The 27680-nt window shown below is 45.2% G+C and overlaps 1 protein-coding gene across 3 annotated transcripts in view; it reads left to right on the top strand.

Moving 5' to 3' along the window:
* FBXO10 (F-box protein 10) overlaps positions 1–27680 on the top strand; it is a 67152-nt gene that overhangs the window by 13509 nt on the left and 25963 nt on the right. For all 3 annotated transcript variants that reach the window (XM_015117421.3, XM_077965682.1, XM_015117422.3), the window contains 2 exons: positions 21161–21751; positions 25315–26148. In XM_015117421.3, coding sequence (XP_014972907.2) covers positions 21167–21751; positions 25315–26148 — 1419 coding nt within the window. In that variant the 5' untranslated portion in view covers positions 21161–21166. The remainder of the gene's footprint in view (positions 1–21160; positions 21752–25314; positions 26149–27680) is intronic.

Genomic DNA, 27680 nt, shown 5'->3' on the forward strand with positions numbered 1-27680 from the left:
AAGTTTCTTCTGCCAGATACACTAAATCATCTCTCTCAAGTTCAAAGTTCCACAGCTCTCTAGGGGAGGGACAAAATGCTGCAAGTCTGTTTGCATAGCAAGAGTTACCTTTACTCCAGTTCCCAAAAAGTTCCTTATCTCCATCTGAGACCACCTCAGCCTGGACTTCATTGTCCATATCACTATCAGCATTTTGATCAAAGCCATTCAACAAGTCCCTAAGCAGTTCCAAACTTTCCACATCTTCTTGTCTTCTGAGCCCTCTAAGTCTCTAGAAGTTTCAGAATTTCCCACATTTTCCTATCTTCTTCTGAGCCCTCCAAACCATTCCAGCCTCTGCCTGTTACCCAGCTCCAAAATCGCTTCCACATTTTCAGGTATCTTTACAGCAGCTCCCCACTCTCTGTGGTACCAATTTACTGTATTAGTCTGTTTTCATGCTGCTATAAAGAAATACCCACAACTAGGTAATTTATACAGAAAAGAGGTTTAATTGACTCACAGTTCCACATGGCTGGGGAGGCCTCAGAAAACTTACAATCATGGCAGAAGACATGGCAGGATTGTGAATGAGTGCAAGCAGGGGAAATGCCAGATGCTTATAAAACCATCAGATCTCGTGAGACTCACTCACTATCACGAGAACAGCCTGGGGGAACCACCTTCATGATCCGATTACCTCTACTTGGTCACATCCCTGACACATGGGGATTTTGGGGAGTATCATTCTGGATGAGATTTTGGGTGGGGACACAGCCAAACCATATCAGGTACTAAGCATTTTTCCCCTTGAATTGTGGGGTTTCTTTGGTTTTCTTTTTGTCTTTCGGGTGTTTTTTGGTAGACATATCTTTGTTTTGCCAGACTTGAGAGCAGGGTCTTTATCTGATTCCCACTGACTCACAAGGTGCTAGCCACTTGGTCTTACACACAGCAAGTGTTGAATACATACGTGGGTTCTTATTCTTTTTTTATTCCACGGGGATCTGTGTGGCAGCAGGGAATCTATAGCTAATGATTTGAGTAGTCTCAGCTCTGCTAATATACCAGATAATGATGAGGGTGATTATTTATTCAGTAAATGATTGTAGAGCACCTGCTATGGGCCAGGCGTAGTTCTGAGCATAGTACGAAGCAGTGATACAAAGTTTCTGCCCTTCAGGAGCTTACATTTTATTCAGGGGAGACAGACAATAAATGAAGAAAAGCATTTAATTCCACAGTGAATTTCCTCCTAGAGGTGCCCAGGCTCTGTCACCTGGCGCCCTGGGTCCACAGGTGTGTTTCCTTTTTCCCATGGTTCATCCCTGTGGAATAACTCAGCACTTCCTGTGTCCCCTCTGCCCCCTCACAGATCCACTCACATAAAAGCATTCGTGAGCAACGGAGACATTATTAGAGAGCTTGTGGGGAGCCAAAACAAGGGCTTCACTTTATACTCAACTGTTAGTACCAAAGAGTTCCCCTGTTGCCACTTCCTCCCACCACACAGTTCCCAAGTGCAGCTCCCTGAGGGATGTTTTTATTCCTGACCCCAGCCTGCCTGCCCGTCTTGGTGCCTGGTGAATGGCACATGGAGCCCACCCTTCCCGGAAGCAGTGGGAGTCCAGATAGCAAATGAACAAAGCAGCAGCCTTCCTTCCAGTGCCCCACAGGTGCAGAGCTCTGGACAGTGCTATGAGGGAGGTTGTTCCCACTTTCCCCTTTACAGATGTGTTTCCATTTCATCCCTTTAGATGTTAGACTGGCTGAGGGCTTGTTCATCAGACCACTTCTCTCTCTCAACTCCTTCACTAGTGATCTCAGTCCATGCCATGGCTTTAAATGTCATTCAGGTCTCTATTCAAACGTCACTTCCTCAGAGACCTTCCTTGACAACGCTGTCTGAAATAGCACATGCGTGCATATATACCCCTTAACCTGCTTTATTTCTCTTTGTAGCATTTAATATCTTTTTCGTTTATTGTCTGTCTCTGAAGGTAGGGACTTTCTCTCATTTACTGTTTTTCAGTTCTTGGAACAATGCCTGGCACATAGTAGGCAATCAACGAATGTTTGTTGAATAAATGATTTTTTTTCTCTGGAAATTCTCAAAGTCTTCATGAGGTGTATCAGGCCAGCCATTGTCAGCCTCAGTTTAGAGGCAAGGAAATAGGTTCAGAAAGGTTCAAGGACATGCTGAAGTCACAGGGCGAGGCAGCAGCAAGAGCCTGCTTGTTGACAGCCGAGTCTTATGGGACTTGCCTCCTGAGAGGGTGGCCTCTGCCTCTCCCGCTGAGGCTGGGACACCAGGTGGCCCAGAGGCATGTGGATACCTCCAGTGGGAGGTTAGGAGAGTGCTACACAGAAACTCTGAGTTCGAACACTCTTGGGACCATAAAAAATGGAACCAGGCTGGGCATGGTAACTCACGCTTGTAATCACAGTATTTTGAGAGGTTAAGGTGGGAGGATCACTTGTGGCCAGGAGTTCGAGGCTGCAGTGAGCTATGCTCATGCCACTGTACTCCAGCCTGGGCAACACAGAGAGACCTCATTTCTTAAAAAAAAAAAAAAAAAAAGATTTTTTAAATCAAAAAATGGAACCACTTGGGGCCTACTTCAGACCGTGCTCCCTCCATCCCAGACAGGCTCCCATCATTGTTTTTCCAGTTCTTCACAGGCATCATGCTCCAGGTGCACAGGCTCTGGGGACATTTGTTACTTTTAATTCCACATGCAGAGGCCCCAGTGGTAAAAAGGAAGGGCAAAACTTGAATGCATTAAAAAAAAAAAAGTGTCACCTTGTTCTAAGAAATCCCTGTTGCTTCATGGATATCCATGGATTAGTGTAAAGATACAGTAAATAAAGCCAAATGGAATGACAGGGAATGTGCTTGTGTGCTCGGAGTCCAGAGGGAGCAATTGTTGGCTTCATTGTAGATTCAGAGCCCTGGAGTTGGGCACACAGGCAAGTCTGGGGGAAAGCAAGTGCTGAAGGGTAGACAGTAACCTGCTAGGAAATCCCCCTTCCCCTGAGAGGCCAGTGACTAAACCATGTACTTCCTACTATAGGTGGGCTTCTTGGAACCCCAAGAAAATGGAAGCTCCAGTAGTTTCTACCTCAGGTGGCTTGGCCCAAAATCCCCCAGACACCCTCACGTTATCCTAAGGGAAAGAAATTATAATTAATATTTGCAAAATTGTGAGTTCCTGCCCTCACTGTTCCACCTAAATACCTCTCCTGGATGGATCTCCTTAAAGTATAGCTCTGGTCAGGCCACTTCCCTTCTGAGGAATCTATAATAGACAAGTACAAGCTTCTTAGTCTGGCATTCAAGGCCTTTCCCATCGTGCAACTTGTGTAAGAGGGTAGAGCACCAGTGGCTCCAAGGGGTCAGAACTGATACCACCCGGGGGAGAGTAGTGCAGTCAATCTCAAGGTGCCCAAGGGCTTTATAATAATGCCCTTTAGAGTTTCACATGCTCTTTCAGCCAGAAATGGCTGGGCTCTGCTATGATAACAAACAATCTGCAAGTTCTTAGTACCTTAACCCAAACAAAGGTGTATTTTTCATGCATGGTGTATGTCCATCTTGGCTTGGTCAGTGTCTCTGCTTACTCTAATCATGTAAGGATCCAGGTTCCTAGAGTAACTGTCATCTCAAATGTTGCCAGTTGCTGTGCCACAGAGAAAAGCAAGCTCTGAATGATCTTGCATAGGCAATGAAGTGCTCTAGTTGAGAAGTAATGCACATCTCTTCTACTCAAAACCCATTGGCTAGTACTAGCCTTGTGGCCCCATCTGACCTCAGGAGGGATCAGATATACAATCTTGTCATGTGCCCAGAAGGAAGGAAAACTGGAAGTAGTTGATGAAGAGCATTGATTCACAATACAATGTGCGTTGGATTTTTTAATCATCACAGCAAGGCTTTGGGGTGCTATCAAGGACCCCAATTTATATGTGAGGAACCTGAGGCCAGAGAGGTTAAGTGACTCATTCAAGGTCACCTGCAACTGGACCCCAGGTCTTCTGGCTTTGAAATGATTGGTCTTTCCATGATACAGAGAGAGCCGCGTCACTGAAAGGGTTGAAGCTGAGGAAGAAGGATGCTGCATCAAAGTGTGGGTGGGGCCCTTTATCACAATCACCAGGGAGCTTGTTAAAAATGCACATAATTGGTTCCACTCCAGAGATTCTGATTCTGGAGGTCTGAAATGGAGCTAGGAATAGGCCCCAGGTGATTCTTAGGTGATGGTTGAAGAGCCACAATTAAAGAATCTCTGCTATGGGAGATCCTACTAAGTCTGGCTTAAAGAGTTTCTTTTTTCGGCCAGGTGTCGTGGCTCACGCCTGTAATCCCAGCATTCTGGGAGGCCGAGGCAGGTGGATCACCTGAGGTCAGGAGTTGAAGAGCAGCCTAGCCATGGTGAAACCCCGTCTCTACTAAAAATACAAAAAATTAGCCAGGCGTGGTGATGCGCACCTGTAATCCCAGCTACTCAGGAGGCTGAGGCAGGAGAATTGCTTGAACCCAGGAGGCGGAGGTTGCAGTGAGCCGAGATCATGCCATTGCACTCAAGCCTGGGCAACAAGAGCGAAACTCCATCTTAAAAAAAAGAATTCTTTTTTCTTGATCTCTATAAGCTGCAATAGTGCTTAATTCTTTCTGTCTCACATTGTTATCAGCTGTGACAGCAAAGGTTGCTATCACCTAATGGGCAATACATTAATTATTCACCTAAAATTTGAGGTGGGGGCACGATGGGGGCTCCTTTCTGCTTATTCATTTACTTAAAAACACTGTTATTAAGCATGTACTTTGTGCTGCATATTGGATGGTATGTGGGATTCTTGCTATATTCTCTATAACTGAATTGTGATAGCCTAGGGTATTCCTTATTGATGAGCTACTATGGGAAACGTGGCAAACCCATCTGGAACAGAAATTGTCAGTGCTGGGTACTATGGGATGTCACATGGGGCACATGATGCATTGACTGGGTTGAACACTTATAGAGTAAAGTAAACCAGGCTCAAGTTGACAGGGAAGCAGAGATGCATTTATGAGGGTTGGTGGTTGCGATTTGGGTCTCTCTTATAATCCCTCCTGAGACTTAGAATACTGACCATTAGCAATAAATTCCAGGAGAACCCTACTGGAAAGTCCTGCAAAAAGACCATATGGAAGCCTCTCACCTGGAAGGCTGTGTAGGTTAGGTTCCTTTAGTGTTAGCTGATTTCACTCTTGAACACCTGTCAGAGTTGCCGCTTGTAGAAGGAAAGAACATCATGGATAAAGCATCTCAGAAAGTGCACAGTGTGGTGCTCCCTGAAAGAAGAGTATAGGTTATACTCAGAGGAGCCGAGAAATCAAAAGCAGACTGGGGATTATGAGAACACAGAGCCTAACAAGTAGGTCAGAGCTCTTAGCAGTGATTAAAGATACTCCTTTCAGATGCAGCAGTTGGTCCTGGTTAAGATGAGATCGCCCACTGGGAGGAAATGTTTGGGTAGTTTGATGGTTAGCATACTTTCATATGGAAGGTTATGAAAATGGGGATAATGATGTCCTTTTGGTGGTTTTAAATTGAAGTGGCTAAATAATAAGGAAAGAAGAAATGAAACCAGGACAGCTAGAAAAGTGTTATAGATGAGCCCGTCTTTATAGGGAGATAGATAAGAAATGTAGAAAGATAAATGTAAATGGTGTGGGGACATAGTATATGTAAGCTGTTATGTGGGAGGGAGATTATCTGAGCTAGCTAGAAATGGATTTTGTGAACAGTCAAGGCCAGCTAGATGAAATGTAATATGTGAAGTAATTGAATTCAGAGAACCATGCATAGGTCACCAAAACTTTATGGAAAGACAGCAAAATAACATTTTAAAATTACTTCTCAAGTGAGGCAAGCCAAGAACATGGTTGGAGGAGAGGGCCTAACTGAGGTTGAGCTGCATCTACCCCACTCAGGGGTCCTGGCAGAGCTCCTTCCTTATGAGAATGACTTTGTGAGGAGAAAAGCAACATTCAAATTAAGTAATTAGAGGCAGAGCCATCCAAGGCCTCCGAAGGGGTAAAGAGGTCTGGGGTAAGGTTCAGAAGGGATGTAGAGTGCAAGGATATGAAGTTGTGAAGGAAAGAGTGAGTTATGTGAGAGTTCAATATAAAAGGGTTCATTTGAGCTGCCAGAGGTACTGCTCTCTTGTGATGATGGTCAGATCAGTTGTAGGTAATCATAAATCATCACTTACTGGCATCATTGCCTGAAAGAACCCATAGCCTGGGGAAAAAATCAGAATCCTACTCTCATAGTGCATGGACACGTAGACCCAGTATTGGAATAATCTAGGCACCCCGTAGCTAAGAATGCTCTCCTTATCTTTTCTGTTGCCCTGAGTAGTTGTAATAGAGAAAGGAGTCAACACCAGGTATTGAGTCTTCAGAAAGAAAAATACCCAGTCCCTATCGTAAACAATCCAGTGGAGGACGCAGAAGGCTTAGAAACAATGACCAAGCCAGTAGAAAAAGCATCTCTAATACCCCCGTTGTGGTTTTGACATATTCCATTAAAGAATACAGAACAGGCCGGGTGTGGTGGCTCACACCTGTAATCCCAGCACTTTGGGAGGCCGAGATGGACGGATCACCTGAGGTCAGGAGCTCAAGACCAGCCTGGCCAACATGGTGAAACCCCCATCTCTACTAAAAATACAAAAATTAGCCAGGCGTGGTGGCACATGCCTGTAAAAACAAACAAACAAAACAAAAATATCTTCAACCGACTTATTTTTTGACAATACAAAAGCAATTCAACAGAGAAAGGATAACCTTTTTAACAAATGGTCCTGGGACAGTTGGATAGCCATAGGCTAAAAAGAAAAACTTCAACATAAACTTTACACTTCAATAAGAAATTAACTCAAGATGGACACAGGCTTAAGTATAAAGTGTAAACTATAAAACTTTTATAAAAAAAGACAGGAAAAAATCTTTTATTTTTTTTGAGATGGAGTCTCGCTCTGTCGCCCAGGCTGGAGTGCAGTGGTGCGATCTCGGCTCACTGAAAGCTCCACCTCCTGGGTTCACGCCATTATCCTGCCTCAGCCTCCTGAGTAGCTGGGACTACAGGTGCCTACCACCACAACTGGCTAATTTTTTGTATTTTTAATAGAGACGGGGTTTCATCGTGTTAGCCAGGATGGTCTCAATCTCCTGACTTCGTGATCCGCCCACCTCGGCCTCCCAAAGTGCTGGGATTACAGGTGTGAGCCACTGCGCCTGGCCAGGAAAAAAATCTTTAAGATCCAAAGCTAGGTAACAAGTTCTTAGACTTGACACCAAAAGCATAATTTATAAAAGGAAAAAAAGGTAAAACATGTGGTGATACTGTGGTGCTGGCGTAAGGATTGACAAATAGATCAATGAAACAATAAATAGTCCAGAAATAATCCCACACTACCATTGTTTGATTTTTTTTTTTAAAAGGCACCAAAGCAACCCAATAAGGAAAGGAGACTGTTTTCAACAAATGGTGCTAGAATAACTTGATATCCACATAGAAAAAGAAGGAACCTCAACCACTACCTCATACCATGACAAAAATTAATTCATGATGGATCATAGAACAGTATGTAAAAGTCAAAACCACAAAGCTTTTAGACAAGAGAGTATATCCATGACTTAGAAATTAACAAAGCTTTCTCAGAGCGAAGAAAATAATCATAAAAGGAAAGAAATGGTAAGTTAGACTTCATTAAAATTAAAAACTTCTCACCAAAAGATTCCATTAAGACAATGAAAAGGCAAACCACAGATTGGAAGAAAATATTCAAAGAACATATATCTGGCAAAGGACGTATAAAGAAGTCCTATAATTAAATATAAAAAAAAAATTAAAAATAGACAAAAGGACCGGGCTCAGTGGCTCACACCTGTAATCCCAGCACTTTCGGAGGCCAAGGTGGGAGGATCACCTGAGGTCAGGAGTTTGAGACCAGCCTGGCCAACATGATGAAACCCCATCTCTCTACTAAAAATACAAAAATTAGCCAGGCATGGTGGTGGGCACCTGTAATCCCAATTACTTGGGAGGCTGAGGCAGGAGAATCACTTGAACCTGGGAGGCAGAGGTTGGAGGTTGCGGTGAGCCCAGATCGCACCACTGTACTGTAGCCGGGGTGACAAGAGCGAAACTCCGTCTGAAAAAAAAAATAGACAAAACATTTGAACAAGTACTTCAAAAAGGAGATATATGAGTGGCCAATAATCACATGCAAAATATCTCAACATCGTGTGTTATGAAGAAAACGCAAATTAAAATCAAAATGATATACCATTACATACCCACCAGAATGATAAAATTTTAAAAACCAGCAACAGCTGGGCATGTTGGTTTGCTCCTATAATCCCAGCACTTTGGGATGCCGAGGCAGCAGGATCACTTGAGCCTGGGAATTCGAGGTTGCAGTGAACTATGATCACAACACAGCACTCCAGCCTGGGTGACAAAGTGAGACCCTGCAAAAAACAAACAAAAAACACCACAACAAATGTGGAGCAACTGTGCTGCTTATTCTTTCTTGGTAGGAGTGTAAAATAGTATAGCCTCTCTGGGAAAAGAACCTAGGAATTCCACTCCTAAGTACTGACTCAAGAAAAATTAAAACATGTCCACAAAAACACTTGCATAAGAATATTCACAGCAGCATTATCCATAATAACCCCAAACTGAAAGTAATTCAGGTTTCCATCAAGGAGAATTAATTTTTTAAAAACTGTTGTATATTAACACTTAATACAATGAAATACTACTGAGCAGTTAAAAAGTGAACTACATGCAGTGAAATGAGTGAATCTCAAAATATTATGCTGAACGAAAGGAGCCTTACACAGAAGAATACATACTGCATGATCCCATTTATATGCAATTCTAGAACAGACAAAACTAATCTGTAGTAGAAAATCATGATAATGGGAATTTGAGGAGATAAGAGAAAAAAAAACAGTGGTTGCCTCTTGGGGTTGGGGTTGGAACTTGACAGAAGAGTCATGAGAGAACTTTCTAGGGTATTCCATTTCTTGATAGGGAGTTGTATTGCACATACGAATGCATTTGTCAGTTCTGCAAATACACACTATGGTACATCCATAGCACGGAATAGTCCTCAGCATCATAAACTTTTGATGCACACCTCAAGTAGGATGAGCCTCCACTGAATTACACTGAATGAAGAAAAGCCAGTCTCAATAGGTGACACACTGTATAATTCCACTTATATAACATTTTTGAAATGATACAATTTTAGAACTGGAGGACAGATTAATGGTTGCCATTAATTAATTCTGTTAGGGACAGAAGAGAGGAGGCAGGATGGAGATGTGTATAGTTACAAAAGGGCAACACAAGGGATCCATATGGTGTTGGAACCATTCACCATCTTTACTGGTAGTAGATACACAAAGTTACACAGGTGATAAACTTGTATAGAACTTAATACACATGCACAAGTGAGTACAAGTAAAACTGGAGAAATCTAAATTAGATGTTGGACTATATCAATGTCACTATGCTAGTGTGATATTATACTATAGATTTGCAAAAGGTTACCATTGGGGTAAACCAAGCAAAGAATGCAAAGGATCTCTATTGTTTCTTATAACTGCATGTGAATCTACAATTTTCTCAATGAACATTTTTTAAAGACAGCTTCTTAAAGAAGCTGTTATGCTATCTTGACATACCACATAGCAAGGAAGCTATCAAAGGGTACAGGGGTTGTGCCAGAAGGACTGAGGAACCAATGTGGGGCCAAAGATAGCTTTGTTTGAATTTTAATAAAAGTAGGTATTTCAAAGACTTGAAACTCATAAAGTACGTTTTAGTCCATGACTTCATAATAATAGTTTAAAAATATACACTTGGCCAGGCGCAGTGGCTCACTCCTGTAATCCCAGCACTTTGGGAGGCTGAGGCAGGTGGATCATGAGGTCAAGAGATTGAGACCATCCTGGCCAACATGATGAAACCCTGTCTCTACCAAAAATACAAAAATTAGCTGGGCATGGTGCCCCGTGCCTGTAGTCCCAGCTACTCGGGAGGCTGAGTGAGGAGAATCGCTTGAACCCAGGAGGCAGAGGTTGCAGTGAGTCAAGATTGTACCACTGTACTCCAGCCTGGTGACAGAGCAAGAATCCATCTCCAAAAAAAAAAAAAAAAATATATATATATATATATATATATATATGTATATAACCTGAATTCCTGAATTGTTCACTGCTGGTCTGAATATGTCCCCCCAAAATTGATGTGTTGGAAACCTAATCCCCAATGCAACAGTGTTGGGAGGTAAAAGGTCATAAGGGCTCTTCCTCATGAATGGAAGGGTTTGTGGGGATGCATTCTCCATTCTTCTGCAGTGTGCAGACACAGATTTTTATCCCTCTTGCTTTTCTACCTTCCACCATCTAAGAACAGAGCGAGGACGTCCTCACCAGGTGCCAGCACCTTGATCTTGGACTTCCTAGGCACCAGAACTGTGAGAAATAAATGTCTGTTTTGTTTTGTTTTGTTTTTTTCTTTTTTTGAGACGGAGTCTTGCTGTGTCATCCAGGCTGGAGTGCAGTGGCGTGATCTCGGCTCACTGCCGGCTCTGCCTCCTGGGTTCACACCATTCTCCTGCCTCAGCCTCCTGAGTAGCTGGGACTACAGGCGCCCGCCACCACGCCTGGCTATTTTTTTTTTTTGTATTTTTAGTAGAGATGGCCTTTCACCGTGTTAGCCAGGATGGTCTCAATCTCCTGACCTCGTGATCCACCTGCCTCAGCCTCCCAAAGTGCTGGGATCACAGGTGTGAGCCACCGCGCCCGACCATAAATGTCTGTTCTTTATAGATGAGTCAGATTCAAGAATTCTGACACAGTTGCACTAAACAGACTAAGACATAAATTGGTACTGGAGGAGTGGGGTGTTGCTATAACAAACACCTAAAAATGTAGAAGCAACTTGGAAACAGATAATGGGTAGAGGCTGGAACAGTTTTGAAGCAAATGCTGGAAAATACTTCATTGACATGAACGCCACATTAAGGGTGGTTCTGGCCAGAGCCTGGGAAAAGAAGGGATATAGGGGAAGCCTCATTCTTCTTACAGATTACTCGAGTGGTTGCAACAGTGAAGACTAGTCTGATGAGGTCTCAGACAGAAATGAGGAATAAGGTACTGGAAACTGGAAGAAAGGTTATCTTTCTTATAAGGTGGCAAAGAATTTGGCTGAATCAATGTCTGTCCTAGGACCCTATAGAAGGAGAAAAGAGAGAAAGCTAGGAAAGCTAGGTGATTTGGCAGAAGAAATCTCTAAGCAGCAAAACATTCACAATGTTGCGAGACTGCTTCTAACTGCTTATAGTAAAATGGGAGAAAAAAGGATTTAAAGACAATTTATAATTAAAAGGGAAGCAGAACACAAAGATTTGAAAAACTCTCAGTCTGGTTATGTAAAGAATTTTTTAAATGGTTTAGAAGAGAAAACCAAGGGTGTGGCCAAGTGACCATTTGATTTTCAAGGCTGCTTCTGCCGTCACAGGCCTTGAATGCTAATGCTATGAGGGCAAACCAGCTTAAAGGGACAGGCCCAAGGTACTCTTGGAACCTTGGAGCTCATTGCTTAGGGATGTTTCAGGCCTCTGTTCCCTGGTCACCCCACTGGTGGCTCAAGCAGGCCCAGGTGTGGCTGGGCTACAGATCCCAGGGCACAAGCAGTCTACCTTGGTGCTATCCCCGTGGGGCTAACTGTAGACTTGCCGAGTGCAAGAGCTGTGGAGTCATGTGTGCCTCTACCTAGATTTCAAAGGATGCTGCAGGGAGCCCCTATTTGGGCTCCAAGTAGAGTGACCTAGTGGAGTCTTGGAAGCAGGGCCACTAGCACATAGCACCAGCCTGGGAAAGCCACAGGTATTAACTGCAAACCTTCAGAACTGTGTGGGCTATGTCTAGCAATGCTGTGGAGGCAGGGCGTTCCAGGGCCTTGGAGACCCAGCCCCCAACCCATTGTGTCCAGAAGGTTGGACATGGAGTCAAAGAAGATTATTCTCCAGCCTTAAGATTTAGTGTTGTTTGCCCTGTTTTGGACTTACTTCAGACCAGTGACTTTTTTCTTCTTGTCTGTTTCTCTCTTGCAGTGGGAATGTCTATCCTGTGCTATCCCACCATTGTATTTTGGAAGCACATAGCTTGTTTGATTTTACAGGCTCACAGCTGGAGGGGAATTTGCCTTAGGATGAATCATGCCTTGACTGTCATCCGTATCTGGTTTAGATGAGACTGTGGACTTAGACTTTAAAATTGATGCTGGAACAAGTTAAGACTTTTTGGGGCTATTGGGATGGATGCACTTTGCATGTGAGAAGGACATGAATTTTGAGAGCCAATCACTTTCAGAGAACAACAGGGAACCCATTCATTATCTTGAAAACTGAGAAATAGGCTGGGTGCAGTACCTCATGCCTGTAATCGCAGCACTTTGGGAGGCTGAGGTAGGTGGATCACTTGAGGCCAGGAATTCAAGACCAACCTGGCCAACATGGGTAAACCCCATCTCTACAAAAACTACAAAAATTAGCTGGGCATGGTGGTGGGCGCCTGTAGTCCCAGCAACTTGGGAGGCTGAGGCAGAGAATCGCTTGAACCTGGAAGGCTGAGATCATTGAACCTTCCGTGAACCTGGAAGCCAAGATCACGCCACTGCACTCCAGCTTGGGCAGCACAGCAAGACTCTGTCTCAAAAAAAAAAAAAGAGGCTGGGCACGGTGGCTTATGCCTGTAATCCCAGCACTTTAGGAGGCTGAGCTGGGCCAATCACTTGAGGTCAGGAGTTTGAGACCAGCCTGGCCAACACAATGAAACCCCGTCTCTACTAAAAATACAAAAATTACCCATGCATTGTGGCAGGTGCCTGTAATACCAGCTACTCAGGAGGCTGAGGTGGGACAATCACTTGAACTTGGGAGGTGGAGGTTGCAGTGAGCCAAGATCATGCCTCTGCACTCCAGCCTGGGCAACAGAGTGAGACTCTGTCTCAAAAAAAAAAAAAAAAAACACCAAAAAACGGAAACAAAACAAAAGAAGAAAACTGAGAAATAAAAGGAAAGCATCAAGCTGGCTCTTCCTGTATGTACTGTGCCACTGGATAACCAAATAGTGGATGAATAGAATTACAAAATCTCCTTATAAAATTATTTCAGCTAATCAAAGCCAAATGAGTTTTGATGGGGCTTGGTTTTTGTTTTGTTCTGTATTGTTTTTGGTGTTCTTTGGTAAATTAAGAGCATTAACATTTCGTTACCACCAATGAATTGCTGGATAGAGGCATTGAGCACCACTGGCTACTAACATCAAAAAAGAGACAACCAGAAATGTGGCTCCTAATAAAAAGGTGCAATGCCACTTGTAGTGTTGCTAAAGGGGTTGAGCCTGAGTTTGAGCAAGCCTCTGGATCCAGCTGCCAGCATGCAGGAAGTGCAGGTGACAGGAACAAGTGAACTCTCCTTCAAGTAATGCGTACTGTCAGCAAAATTCAGACCATGAGAAACTCTGGTCAGATGAGTCAGGGTTTTCAACAAATAAATTGTAAAGAAAAGATAGAGGGGAACCGGCAGATGAAATGAGAATCAAAAGACCTATCAAAGCCACAAACTTGGCCGGGCGCGGTGGCTCACGCCTGTAATCCCAGCACTTTGGGAGGCTGAGGCAGGCGGATTACGAGGTCAGGAGCTCGAGACCATCCTGGCTAACACAGTGAAACCGCGTCTCTACTAAAAATGTGAAAAAATTAGCCGGGCGTGGTGTTGGGCGCCTGTAGTCCCAGCTACTCGGGAGGCTGAGGCAGGACAATGGCATGAACCTGGGAGGCAGAGCTTGCAGTGAGCCAAGATCCCGCCACTGCACTCCAGCCTGGGCGACAAAGCAAGACTCCTTCTCAAAAAAAAAGAAAAAAAAAGAAAAAGCCACAAACTTAAGGACAAAACTAAAAACTCTGGCCTCTAAGGATGCATAATGAGGTGATAAAACCATAAAGAAATGCTCAGATGTGAATTCTACACAAATCAAGACTGAACTTACTTTTTGAGGAAGGGTTGGAATGGGGGACACAGAGAGGCTTTTAGGGCGCTGGCAACATTTTGTGTTTGATCCAGGTGGTGGTGAACAGGATACTTGCCTTGTAAAATGATTCCCTGAACTACACATTTGCTTTGTGTGATCTGTGTTTTGTTTCACGTTTAAAATGTTGGCTAGAGCTGTTCTCCGGGTGCTATAGGAGCCCAGGGAGTCACTTAATTTCTGAGGGGAGAGGATAAGGAAAGGTCCTCTGAAAGGTATTATTGGGAAGGCGAGGGTAGGTTGGGAGCAGTGTCAGAGATGAGGCTAGAGAAAGACAAGCTCACAACTGATCTTCTGTACTAGGCTTGACCCAGGACTCCATGGGGAACCACTGAGGAATTTTAAGCCAACAAGTGACAAGATCAGATTTGTATTTTAGAAAGATCCCCGGGCGCGGTGGCTTACACCTGTAACGCCAGCACTTTGGGAGACTGAGGCGGGCGGATCATGAGGTCAGGAGATCAAGACCATCCTGGCTAATGCGGTGAAACCCCATTTCTACTAAAAATACAAAAAATGAGCCGGGCATGGTGGCACATGCCTGTAGTCCCAGCTACCCAGGAGGCCGAGGCAGGAGAATCGCTTGAACCCAGGAGGCAGAAGTTTCAGTGAGCCAAGATGGCACCACTGCACTCCAGCCTGGGCAACAGAGGGAGACTCTGTCTCAAAAAAAAAAAAAAAGAAGAAGAATCTGTCATAGTAATCCAAACCAAAGAAGTAATGCAGGGACAGGGAGGTTAGTGAAGAAAGTATTGATAGGAGAGATTGCTTAAGGAGGCAAAAACACAGGACTTCAGAGAATATTGCGTAGAGAGGGAGGGAAGGAGGCAGAAAAGAAATCAAGGAGGTTTCTCTAGTTCTGTCTTGGGCAGCTAGGTGGAAAATGATGGTGTTATTATTAACCCAGGAATACAGTACAGGTGGTGGAGCAGGGATTGGGAGAGATGATAATATATACTATTTTAAAAATGGAGATGATGTTTACATGCAATGATATGCACAGAGCTGAAGCATACAATCCAGTGAGCTTTCTATTTTTTATTTTTTATTTTTTGAGATGGAGTCTCGCTCTGTCACCCAGGCTGGAGTGCAGTGGCACAGTCTTGGCTCACTGCAACCTCTGCCTCCCAGGTTCAAGTGATTCTCCTGCCTCAGCCTACCAAGTAGCTGGGATTACAGGCACGCACCATCACGCCTGGATAATTTTTGTGTTTTTAGTAGAAACGGGGTATCACCATGTTGGCCAGGCTGGTCTCAAATTCATGACCTCAGGTGATCCACCCGCCTTGGCCTCCGAAAGTGCTAGGATTACAGGCATGAGCCACCGCACCCAACCTCCAGTGAGGGTTTTTTGATGTATGCACCCATATAACTAACACACCAGTCAAGATATAAAACATTTCCTTCACCCTAAAGTTCCCTTGTAACCCCTTCCAGTTAATCTCCACCTTGCTGGCAAGCACTGTTTTGTTGTGTTTGTTTTTTGAGACAGGGTTTTGCTGTCGCCCAGGCTGGAGTGCAGTGACACCATCAGCTTATTGTAACCTCAAACTCCTAGACTCAAGGGATTCTCCCACCTCAGCCTCCTGAGTAGCTGGGACTACAGGTGCACACCACCATGCCTGGCAAAACTTTTTTAACTTTTTTGTAGAGACAGAGTCTTGCTATGTTGTCCAGGCTGATCTCAAACCGGACTCAAGCTGTCCTCCCACCTCAGCTTCCCAAAGTGCTGGCATTACAGGGGTGAGCCACTGTGCCTGGCCTAAGCGCTATTTTGATTTTTATGACCAAGGCTAGTTTTGTCTTTTTTGTTTGTTTTGTTTTGTTTTTTGAGATAAGTGACTTGCTCTGTCACCCAAGCTTAAGTGCAGTGGCTCAATCCTGTTTCACTGCAGCCTTGATTTCCTGGGCTTAAGTGATCCTCCCACCTCAACCACCCTAGTAGCTGGAACTACAGGTGTGCGTCACCACACTCAGCTAATTTTTTGTTTTTTGTTTTGTTTTGTTTTTAGAGATGGGGTCTCAGCATGTTACCTAAGCTGGTCTCAAACTCCCAAACTCAAGTAGTCCACCTACCTGGACCTCCCAAAGTGCTGGGATTACAGGCATCTGCCACTGCGCCCAGCCCCAGCATATTATTTTTGAGGTTCATACATGTCCTTGTCTACATCAATGGTTTATCCCTTTTTATTGCTGAATAGTACTCGGTCATACAAATACACCAGAACTTGTTTATCCACACTTCTGTTGATGGACATTTGGGTTGTTTCCAGTTTGTTTGTTTTACTATTATGAATACAGCTGCTGTAAACATTCTTGTCTAAGTCTTTGTAAACACCTATTTCCATTTATCTTGTATAAATAACTAGGAGTGGAATTCCTGGGTCATAGGATAGGCCTGTATTTAACTGTAGAAGAAACTGAAACACTTTTCTAAAGTGATTCTAAGGCCAGACGTGGTGGCTCACACCTGTAATCCCAGCACTTTGGGAGGCCAAGGCAGGCGGATCACTTGAGGTCAGAAGTTTGAGACCCGCCTGGCCAATATGGTGAAACCCTGTCTCTACTAAAAATACAAAAATTAGCCAGGCATGGTGGCACGCACCTGTAGTCCCAGCTACTTGGGAGGCTGAGGCACGAGAATTGCTTGAACCTGGGAGGCAGAGGCTGCAGTGAGCAAAGAGCATGGCCACTGCATCCAAAAAAAAAGGAAAAGACATCTCTAGGAGTTACTCCATGATTTCTCAACCTATTAGTGAAGGTCTTTTGCCAACTTTGTTTTGTTTTGTCTTTCACTATGTCTTCTCCCCTCTTATTAAACTGTCAGCAACTTGAGCACAGAGACCATGTCTTAATCCCGATTTATTAATATTTTCTCTTAGGATCTGTTACATAATAAGGCTTAATAGATGTCTATCGGATGAGTGAACGAACAAAATTAAACACAGAAGTTAAGTGGAAAATTAGAATAATTTTCATAGCAGGTGATCCCTACTACATCCGATGAAGTCTTGCCTTGAACATGTGCAGCCCAGCCTTCAGCCTAGGAACTGCCCCTCCTCCCCCACCCCCTCTGTGCTATTCAGTCTATTCTGGTACCTCGCCTCACAAATGCAAGCCTCTTCAGCAGCACAGAACTCAAATCTGCCTTCCTGGTGGGACTGCCACTCTGCTTGGGCTCCATCTCTTTACACCATAGTAAGAAAGTGCCTCAGAATGAACGCCAGGATGTTCTTGGCACTCACCTCCTATGTTTCCTTTCTTTCAAAACTCAGTCTTTTTTTTTTTGAGATGGAGTTTCGCTCTTGTCCAGGCTGGAGTGCGATGGTGTGATCTCAGCTCACTGCAACCTCCGCCTCCCGGGTTCAAGCGATTCTCCTGCCTCAACCTCCTAAGTAGCTGGGATTATAAGTGTGCACCACCACACCCGGCTAATTTTGTATTTTTAGCAGAGACAGGGTTTCACCATGTTGGTGAGGCTGTTCTTGAACTCCTGACCTCAAGTGGTCCACATACCTCGGCCTCCCAAAGTGCTGAGATTACAGATGTGAGCCCCCGCACTCAGCCAAAAGTCACAGTCTTGAGCAGCTTACTGCTCAGTGCCTGAAAACACATATTCACTTGCCTCATATATTTTGTCCAGCTTTATAGTTGTTTATGGCAGGAAGGGAATATCCAGTTTCAGTTATTCTGTCATGGCCTGAAGTGGAAGTGAGGGTTCCATTTTGGACATGATGTTCAGTTTTTGGTATCTATGGAACATCCAGGTAGAAATGTCCAAAAGAGAATTGGATATTCACGTGTGGAGCTTGAAAGATGATTGGGGCTAGACATTTGGATTTTGTAGTCATGCATTTCCAGTGGTAGTTGAAGCCAAGGGAATGGACGTGAATTGCTCAGCTACAAAGTGGATAGAGAATGAGTAGAAGAACAATTTTCTCTTAAAAAGCCTGAACGGCCAGGCATGAGGCTCATGTCTGTAATCCCAGCACTTTGGGAGGCCAAGATGGGCTAGATCACAAGGTTAGGAGTTCGACACCAGCCTGACCAACATGGTGAAACCCCATCTTTACTAAAAATACAAAAAAATTAGCCGGGCATGGTGGTGCACACCTGTAACCCCAGCAACAGCTACTCAGGAGGCTGAGGCAGGAGAATCACTTGAACCTGGAAGGCAGAGGTTGCAGTGAGCCGAGATCGCGCCACTGCACTCCGGCCTGGGTGATATAGCGAGACTCTGTCTCCAAAAAAAAAAAAAAAAAAAAAAGCCCAAGAATGTATAACTAAAGAAATAAATGAAGAACAGGAAACATCAGTGTCATAGAAGCTGCCATAAATAAACTGGTGTCCATCTTGGGGAGTGGCAGATGCCAACTTTTCTCTCTTAGTAAAGTCTCACTGGTGATCATTAGAGAAGAACCTACTCACCTGGGCTCCAGTATGAATCTGCAGAATTAAAGCCACGCCTGTCTTGAGGAAGCTCAGCATTTCTTCCAGACATAATCATACATTTGTGCTCCTAGCCTTCTTGGGGCTTAGATAACTGACAAGTATGATTAGCATTTTCATAAAATTGAGAGGATACCCAAGGCCCTAGAGAGGTCAACAATTTGATGAAGGTCAGTTGTTTCTAGTCCTACTTTATTTATTTATTTATTTATTTATCTATCTATGAAATGGAGTCTCACTCTGTCACCCAGGCTGGAGTGTAGTGAGGCAGTCTTGGCTCACTGCAACCTCTGCCTCCTAGGTCCAAACGATTCTCCTGCCTCAGCCTCCCAAGTAGCTGGGATTACAGGTGGCCACCACCACGCCCGGCTAATTTTTGTTTTGTTTTGTTTTGAGACAGAGTCCTGCTGTGTCGCCCGGGCTGGAGTGTAGTGGCACGATCTTCACTCACTGCAACCTCCACCTCCCGGGTTCAGGCAATTCTCCTGTCTCAGCCTCATGAGTTGTTGGGACTATAGGCACACGCCCCGAAGCCTGGCTAATTTTTTTGTATTTTTAGTAGAGGCAGGGTTTCACTATTTTGGCCAGGCTGGTCTCGAACTCCTGACCTCAGGTGATCCACCTGCCTTGGCATCCCAAAGTGCTGGGATTACAGGCACGAGCCACTGCACCCAGCCAAATTTTTGTGTTTTTTAGTAGAGACGAGTTTTCACCACGTTGGCCAGGCTGGTCTGGAACTCCTGACCTCAGGTAATCCACCCACCTTGGCCTCCCAAAGTGCTGGGATTATAGGCGTGAGCCACCATGTCCGGCCATTTTTCTAGTTTCTACTTTCTAGTTGTCTAGGGACTTGGGTTTCAGACTTGGAAGTTGCTCTAGGTCATCTACTCGGTCCCCTTGTTTTTTAAGTGGGAAAATTGACACTCATAAATGAGAGACCTTGAACTAGGTATAAAAACAAGTAAATGAAGCCAGCTTACATTATCAGGGATATCTGATGGCATTCAAAGGGCAAGGATAAAGCTGGGCTTTGAGAATAGACTAGAGCCATGACCTGCAGTGCTATAGAAAACTGGACGCCCCTTGCTTCTGCCCTTTTCTCTGCTTTTTTCTGTGTCTCTAATTTATTCTTCTCTCAATGTAGATCAGCTTCTTCTGTCTTTTCTCTTCCTATGCCCAGCCTGGGGAAAATGATCACCAGAGGCTATTCCTGAGTTTATAGCTTAGGAAAGAGGCCACTCATTCCCCACCATTCAGGAATGAGGCCAGCCTGATTCTAGAATTGCAACTCCTGTTCTCCTGGGAAAGGTCTCGATGGCCCCTTTAGAACCATCCAGAGTCCAATCAGTAGCAGTCAAGGGGTCGGGGATCCTTTGTTCTACACACACATCTGCTGGGAGCCTTACCTCTATAATCATGTGATTTAAATCACTGGTAGGGGAGAAGAAGATTTTCCAGAAAAAGCAATAGGCAGCCAGCCCATAGGGGTTCAGAATAACCAATTAACTGCTCAGGATAACCAATGGCAGAGCCAGGACCAAAACCCACAGCATCTGATTCAGCAGTAGTCTTTCCTGGGGCTGCCCCACATGGGGAAACAGTAATTACTTGATCTGGGAATGAGCAGAGACAGACAGATGGACAGTCACTGCCTCAGTTCTTTCCTAATAGTATGAAGAGATAGAGGTCTCTTCCCTGAGAGTGTAGGGGATCCAGAGCTCTAGGAGCCTAACAGCCAAAGGTGTGTTCCCTCTTAGGAGTCCAGACTCTTCTAGTTGCAAGTCATAGAAACCCAAATCAAACCAGCTTGAGCAAAAGGGGGATTTAGTAGAAAGCCATTAGGATATCCTACAAAATTGAAGGAAGAACTGTAGATTCTAAGACATCTTTAAGAATCTGGAATCGGTGCTATCAGGACACACACACGCATGTGCTCACCTTGTTTTCTTCTTCTTTTTAAAGTGTCATATTTCTGTTTGGCTTTTATACCACAAAGTTTTTTCCACACGGTGGTGAACCTGGCAGTTCTGGAGTCATAGCCTTATAACATCTGACCATAGAGAAAAGAGAGTCTTCCTTGCTAATTCTTGGTAGAAAAATCTAGAGTAGGATTCACATTGAAAGGATGGGTCCTCTGACTGGCTGGGCCTTGTTTATTTGCTCACCCTTGGGCTCAAGAGATGGCAGGGGGTATTTTAAGAAAGGTACTGGAGGCCGGGTGCGGTGCCTCACACTTGTAATCCCAGCATTTTGGGAGGCCAAGCCGGGCAGATCACCTGAGGTTGGGAGTTTGAGACCAGCCTGACCAACATGGAGAAACCCGGTCTCTACTAAAATTACAAAATTAGCCAGGTGTGGTAGTGCATGCCTGTAACCCCAGCTACTTGGGAGGCTGAGGCAGGAGAATCGCTTGAATCTGGGAGGTGGAGGTTGTGGTGAGACCGAGATCGTGCCACTACACTCCAGCCTGGGCAACAAGAGTGAAACTCCATCTTAAAAAAAAAAAATTTAAAAGGGGGACTGGTAAGTAGGGTAGACAGAGATCTCTTTTGTTTTGTGTCTGTCTCCTAGGTGACCATGGAGGCTGGTGGCCTGCCCTTGGAGCTGTGGCGCATGATCTTAGCCTACTTGCACCTTCCCGACCTGGGCCGCTGCAGCCTGGTATGCAGGGCCTGGTATGAACTGATCCTCAGTCTCGACAGCACCCGCTGGCGGCAGCTATGTCTGGGTTGCACCGAGTGCCGCCATCCCAATTGGCCCAACCAGCCAGATGTGGAGCCTGAGTCTTGGAGAGAAGCCTTCAAGCAGCATTACCTTGCCTCCAAGACATGGACCAAGAATGCCTTGGACTTGGAGTCTTCCGTCTGCTTTTCTCTGTTCCGCCGGAGGAGGGAACGACGTACCCTGAGTGTTGGGCCAGGCCATGAGTTTGACAGCCTGGGCAGTGCCTTGGCCATGGCCAGCCTGTATGACCGAATTGTGCTCTTCCCAGGTGTGTACGAAGAGCAAGGTGAAATCATCCTGAAGGTGCCCGTGGAGATTGTAGGGCAGGGGAAGTTGGGTGAAGTGGCCCTGCTGGCCAGCATTGATCAGCACTGCTCAACCACACGCCTGTGCAACCTCGTCTTCATGCCAGCCTGGTTCTCACCCATCATGTATAAGGTGGGTGTCCACATCAATAGACAGCCTTTCTAGTCCTGACCCCAGGGGCTTGGCCTCTTTTCTGGGTTTTTAATCCCTTTTTTGGTTGGAATTGAAAGTTAGGAGTTATTATTATACTCCTACTCCTCTGAGTGCTGAACCAGTTGAGAAACAGGCACAGTGATCAGTAGAGCTCAGAATTCTGCTTTATTCCTGGTAAAGCTGTATTTAAAAATGGCTTGGGCTTGGAACCAAAATTCTTTTGCACCTCTTCCCTTTCCAACTGGACCAACTGGAGCCACCAGTGGAGCAGCTAGGCGGGAAAGCCGGGTTCTGGGAGCATGCCACTTAGTGACAGGAAGCAGAGAGCACATTAGCTGCTCATGGAGGCAGGCCCGAGCGAGAGCCACAGAGGAAAAAGGCTATACAGGACTAGTCACCTTCAGCACATGAACCCCACACCCTGTATGGGATCAAGGGAGGGCAGGCTTTTACCATGATTTGCTAATTCTCAAGGGCGATGGTGAGAAGGTCAGGAAATATTTGTCCAACACATTCCTTCTGTGAACGCAGAGCCAGAAGATGGTTCAAAGTAAAGCAGGTATCCAGGTGTTGGTAGTTCCTGGCAGAACAGTCTATAGCTTATACATTGCCTAGAAACTTGGATTATGTAGGCAGTCAATTACATCGCTTTCCTGCCTGCTCATAAAAAATAAAAGATTTTTGGCCGGGCGCAGTGGCTCACACCTGTAATCTCAGCACTTTGGGAGGCCAAGGCAGGTGGATCACCTGAGGTCAGGAGTTTGAGACCAACATGGTGAAACCCCGTCTCTACTAAAAATACAAAATTAGCAGGGCATGGTGGCAGCAGGAGAGTGACGCAGGAGAATCGCTTGAACCTGGGAGGCGGAGGTTGCAGTGAGCTGAGATCCTGCCATCACGCTCCAGCCTGGGGAACAAGAGTGAGACTTCGTCTCAAAAAAAAAAAACGGCCAGGCGCGGTAGCTCAAGCCTGTAATCCCAGCACTTTGGGAGGCCGAGATGGGCGGATCACGAGGTCAGGAGATGGAGACCATCCTGGCTAACACGGTGAAACCCGTCTCTACTAAAAATACAAAAAAACAATTAGCCTGGTGTGGTGGCGGGCGCCTGTAGTCCCAGCTACTCTGGAGGTTGAGGCAGGAGAATGGTGTGAACCCGGGAGGCAGAGCTTGCAGTGAGCTGAGTCACTGGCCACTGCACTCCAGCCTGGGTGACAGAGCAAGACTCTGTCTCAAAAAAAAAAACAAAACTATATATATGTATATATATATGTGTGTGTGTATATATATATAAAAGATTTTTTTAAGTATATTGTCATTATTACCAATAACAATTGTCTCTCATGTTTGTAATGATCCTTATACCACTGGTCATTTATAACAGACATATGTCATATGCATGCCATATGCCTTATAGCCATTATCTCATGGGTTCCTCTCCACATGTCTATGAGATAGGTAATGTCATCTGATTTTATAGATGAGGAAACGGAGGCTCAGCAAATTGTCATATCAAGGTCTCAGACTTAGTAAGATCCAAAGCCTATTCATAATCTAAGTGACTTTCCATCTGTCACCTCATTGGACCCCCACAGCAAACGTGTGTAGATGAAGTAGATGTGGTATCCCTATCTTGCAAATGAGGGCTACTGAAGCTCAGAGATGGTAAGTAACTTTCTCAAGTGGGTAATTAGGGAAGTTAGATCCCAAATTCAGGCCTTCTCATCTAAATGCTTATAAAATTACATCATGCTATGTTACCTAAAAGCTTAAAAGCCTATGTTTTAGCCCTAGAGTATTTCAGAAGAACTGATGAACTTCCCGGTGCTGCTCTGCAGGCCCAGAAGGAGAGTTTGTTTCTGGAAAGAAACAATGTTCCAGACCCTTCACATTTTGTAATGCATTTATTCTTAGAGTAATATTTTGATTTCAGCCTCTACTTCTCCCTCAGAAGTACAACCATAGATCCTCAAGGGATGAGGCCTGGCATTAGACTTGTTCGTAGCCTGCCCTCTGGCTTAGTGCTTAGCATATAACATACGTTAGTTAGTAGTCAGTCCGTGATTGTTTTTCAACTAAAGCAGGCACGGGGGCCTGGGATGGTCTTGCCTGAAAAATGCAAAGGCCAAGGCGATTTCACAGCAGTTTTCAGTGACTTCCAAGGAAAACCTTAGCAGTGGCTCTGCATCTCCAGAGAGCTGGCTTTTATCTTTAGAGAGAAAATGGATTTAAATAGCAAGGAAAAATTAGGTTAGCCATAAGGAAGAACTTAGAGAAGTTAAGGGGGCTTAAATTCTGGGACAATCTATCAAAGATCACTGCTAGAGAATTTTAAAAATTGTTCAAGGGGTAAGTACGTCTGGATTATTAAATAGAATCATGAGATAGTCCCTCATTTGATGGTTCAAATACATCTGATGAAATACGTGTGAAATCCAGAAACAGGTCTTTTTCAGGAATAGTGAATGGGCCTCAGTAAGACTGCTTCTCAGTCGGGCCCAGAGAGCCAAGGGGGCCAAATGAATTAGGCAGGAGAGTTCAGCACTGCCCCATCTCCACCCCAGACTCTTGAGGACACTCTGCTCCTTGTGTCCGTGACCCCAGATGATAATAACTGACTTTGACTGAGTGCCAAGTTTGTGCCTAGCATGGTGCTTTGTGAACTAGTGAGCCCCATGCTGCAGACAAGGAAACTGAGGCTTAAAGAGGTGAAGTCATTTGTCCAAGATAACACTTGCAGTCAACCCCCAGAGCCCATGCTTTTTTTTTTTTTTTTTTTTTTGACACTGAGTCTCGCTCTGTCGCCCAGGCTGGAGTGCACTGGCGCGATCTCGACTCACTGCAACCTCTGCCTCCCAGGCTCAAGCTATTCTCATGCCTCAGCCTTCCAAGTAGCTAGGACTATAGGCGCATGCCACCACGCCCGGCTAATTTTTGTATTTTTAGTGGAAATGAGGTTTCACCATGTTGACCAGGCTGGTCTCGAACTCCTGACCTCAAGTGATCTGCCCATCTTGGCCTTCCAACGTGCTGGAACTACAGGCATGAGCCACCACACCTGGCAGAGCCCATGCTTTAAACTACTGTTCAATGCTTCCTGGCAATGGCAGTATACTTTGTCCCCTCTCTTTAGAGACATATTTTGCTGTGCACCACATGCATCAGTTGCCACACAGAACTCTTTGCCAGCACATGTGGCCAGGCCTCTCTCACTGCCTGTCCCAGCCCTGGTGCATGGCTTGAGACTTGAGGTTTTAGGAGGAGTCATGATGCAGTGTGAACTTCTCTGCCATCATCTACTTGTCTCCCTTCCTTTGAGATTAGAAGGATGGAGGTGCAGGCAGCTCCAGTTTCCCTCCCTCTCCGATGCAGAGCAGCTCCCCAGTTTGTTTTGGGGACAGCTGACGTCCAGACCCCAGTGGGGAGGGGAAGATGATCAGCAGAACAAATGGCCTTTCCATGTTCTACCCTCCTTAAAGGGCAGCTAGAGTCCAAAACAAATCTCATCCCTCTTACAGCCATTTTCTTCTTTTCATTCCCCAGACAACATCAGGTCATGTCCAATTTGACAACTGCAACTTTGAGAATGGGCACATCCAGGTCCACGGTCCGGGTACTTGCCAAGTGAAGTTCTGTACCTTCAAAAACACTCATATCTTCTTGCACAACGTGCCCCTGTGTGTCCTGGAAAACTGTGAATTTGTGGGCAGCGAAAACAACTCTGTGACTGTTGAGGGTCACCCATCTGCAGATAAGAACTGGGCCTACAAGTATCTACTAGGGCTTATCAAGTCCTCACCCACTTTTCTCCCCACAGAGGACTCTGACTTTTTAATGTCCCTGGACCTAGAGAGCCGGGACCAGGCCTGGAGCCCAAAGACCTGTGACATTGTTATCGAGGGCAGCCAGAGCCCTACCAGCCCAGCCTCTAGCTCCCCAAAGCCAGGCTCCAAGGCTGGCTCACAGGAGGCAGAAGTGGGTAGTGATGGTGAAAGGGTGGCCCAGACCCCAGACAGCAGCGATGGAGGCCTGAGTCCCAGCGGTGAGGATGAAGATGAGGACCAGCTGATGTATAGACTATCCTATCAAGTGCAGGGCCCACGCCCTGTATTGGGGGGCTCATTTCTGGGCCCACCTCTACCAGGAGCATCCATTCAGCTGCCCAGCTGCCTAGTGCTGAACTCACTGCAGCAGGAGCTGCAGAAGGACAAGGAGGCCATGGCACTGGCCAACTCTGTGCAGGGCTGCCTCATCCGCAAGTGCCTCTTCCGCGATGGGAAGGGAGGCGTCTTCGTCTGCTCCCACGGCAGAGCCAAGATGGAAGGAAACATCTTCCGGAACCTGACTTACGCAGTGCGGTGTATACATAATAGCAAGGTGCTGTCATGACTTTAGATTGGTCAGGGGGCTCCTGGGACTATATGTAGGAAGGGTTTGATGGGGCTATTTTGCATTTTAAAAATAATTTTCTTTAAACTTATTCACACACACTTGACGTCATGTCCGTCATCTGATTTGGAAAGGGCAGAAACAATTTTTCTCATTTCACAGAAAGAGAGGCCCAGAGAGAGAACGTGGTTTACTCAGGGTTACATAGCAAGTTAGGCAGAATTGAGACTAGAAATGCGGGTCTCCTGCCTCTTTTCACTAAGTCACACATCTCACCCATGTCGGAGTAGGAGAAACAAAGTCTTTGGCCTGAATAAGAGAAAATTCAGGGAGATATGATTACTGCCTTCACTCCAAACTGGAGTAGGGTTGTTGAGAAGGCTTCCCAGAAGAGGAAATGTGTGTGCTGGGTACAATGAGTACAAGGTCCAGAGAAAATTGGACATGTGATGAGAAGGGGTGGAGAGTGAGGGTGTCCCAGCAGCAGGAACATCCTGTGCCAGGGCCTGGGTGTGAGGTTGAATTCAACCATGCAGTGGGGATAGGTTGAAGGATGAAGCTGGGGGTGAGTAAAAACTACCTTACCCAGGCCTGGAATCCCCCTTAAGACATTTGGACCTTATGCTAAGAACAGTCCTAGCCACTGCTGCAATCGGCACCTTGTATGTGCTGGGACTTAGGGCACCACAGGACCATCTGCAAATCCTGTAAATGGCTGATGACAGGAAGGCCTTCTGAAGGGAAAGACAACCCATGCAGAAGAAAGCATGGCATAGCACCTAGGTTCGAGTCTCACTTCTCCACTAACTCGCTGTAAACATGACCTTCACTTCTGTAAAATGGAAATAAGCATCCCTATTTTTCTCCTCTCACTGGCTGTTGGAGGTCCCATGCCGGAAGTACTCAAACTAAAGAACATTGTACAAAGGTCACTCATGAGTGTTGCAGGCTTCTAAAATGGTTCATAGCAATTGCATTTTAATTAATTTAAATTTAATTGTGTTTTCCCCAGCCCACTTCCAAAGAGGATTTCAGGTGATGTTACTCTGAAAGCATAATGCAAGACTACTGTACACAGAATAAAAGAAAATGGCCAAATAAAAAGGGAAAGGTGATAGCTTTGCTTTCGTGAGTACCATGATGAAAGGATCTGGTTGAAGCCCTCAAGGAAGGCATTCTTCCTTGCATAGTTATTGAGAATAAGGCTTTCTAGTTAAATTCTGGCTCTGCCCCTTAAGTCCTGTGGACTAATGTTACTACCTTTCTCCAGGACGTGATGAGGATTAGCTAAGGTCACAAATGTGAAGTGCTTAGCAGTGTGCCTGTTATATAGCAAGTGCATGATAAATGTTTTAATTGACTTATTTTTTTAAGATTACTGCAGTCCAGTTTGAGAGGCCCTATGATAGAGGTAAACCATGGGTGGCATAAAAGCCCAGAAAAGTGGGTACCTGACCCAGCCTCGAGGAACCACAGATGGTTTCTTGGAGGAATGGTGCCTGGACTGAGCTGCCCAAAAG

This window comes from Macaca mulatta, chromosome 15 (assembly GCF_049350105.2).
Source record: "Macaca mulatta isolate MMU2019108-1 chromosome 15, T2T-MMU8v2.0, whole genome shotgun sequence".
Classification (NCBI taxonomy): Eukaryota; Metazoa; Chordata; class Mammalia; order Primates; family Cercopithecidae; genus Macaca; species Macaca mulatta.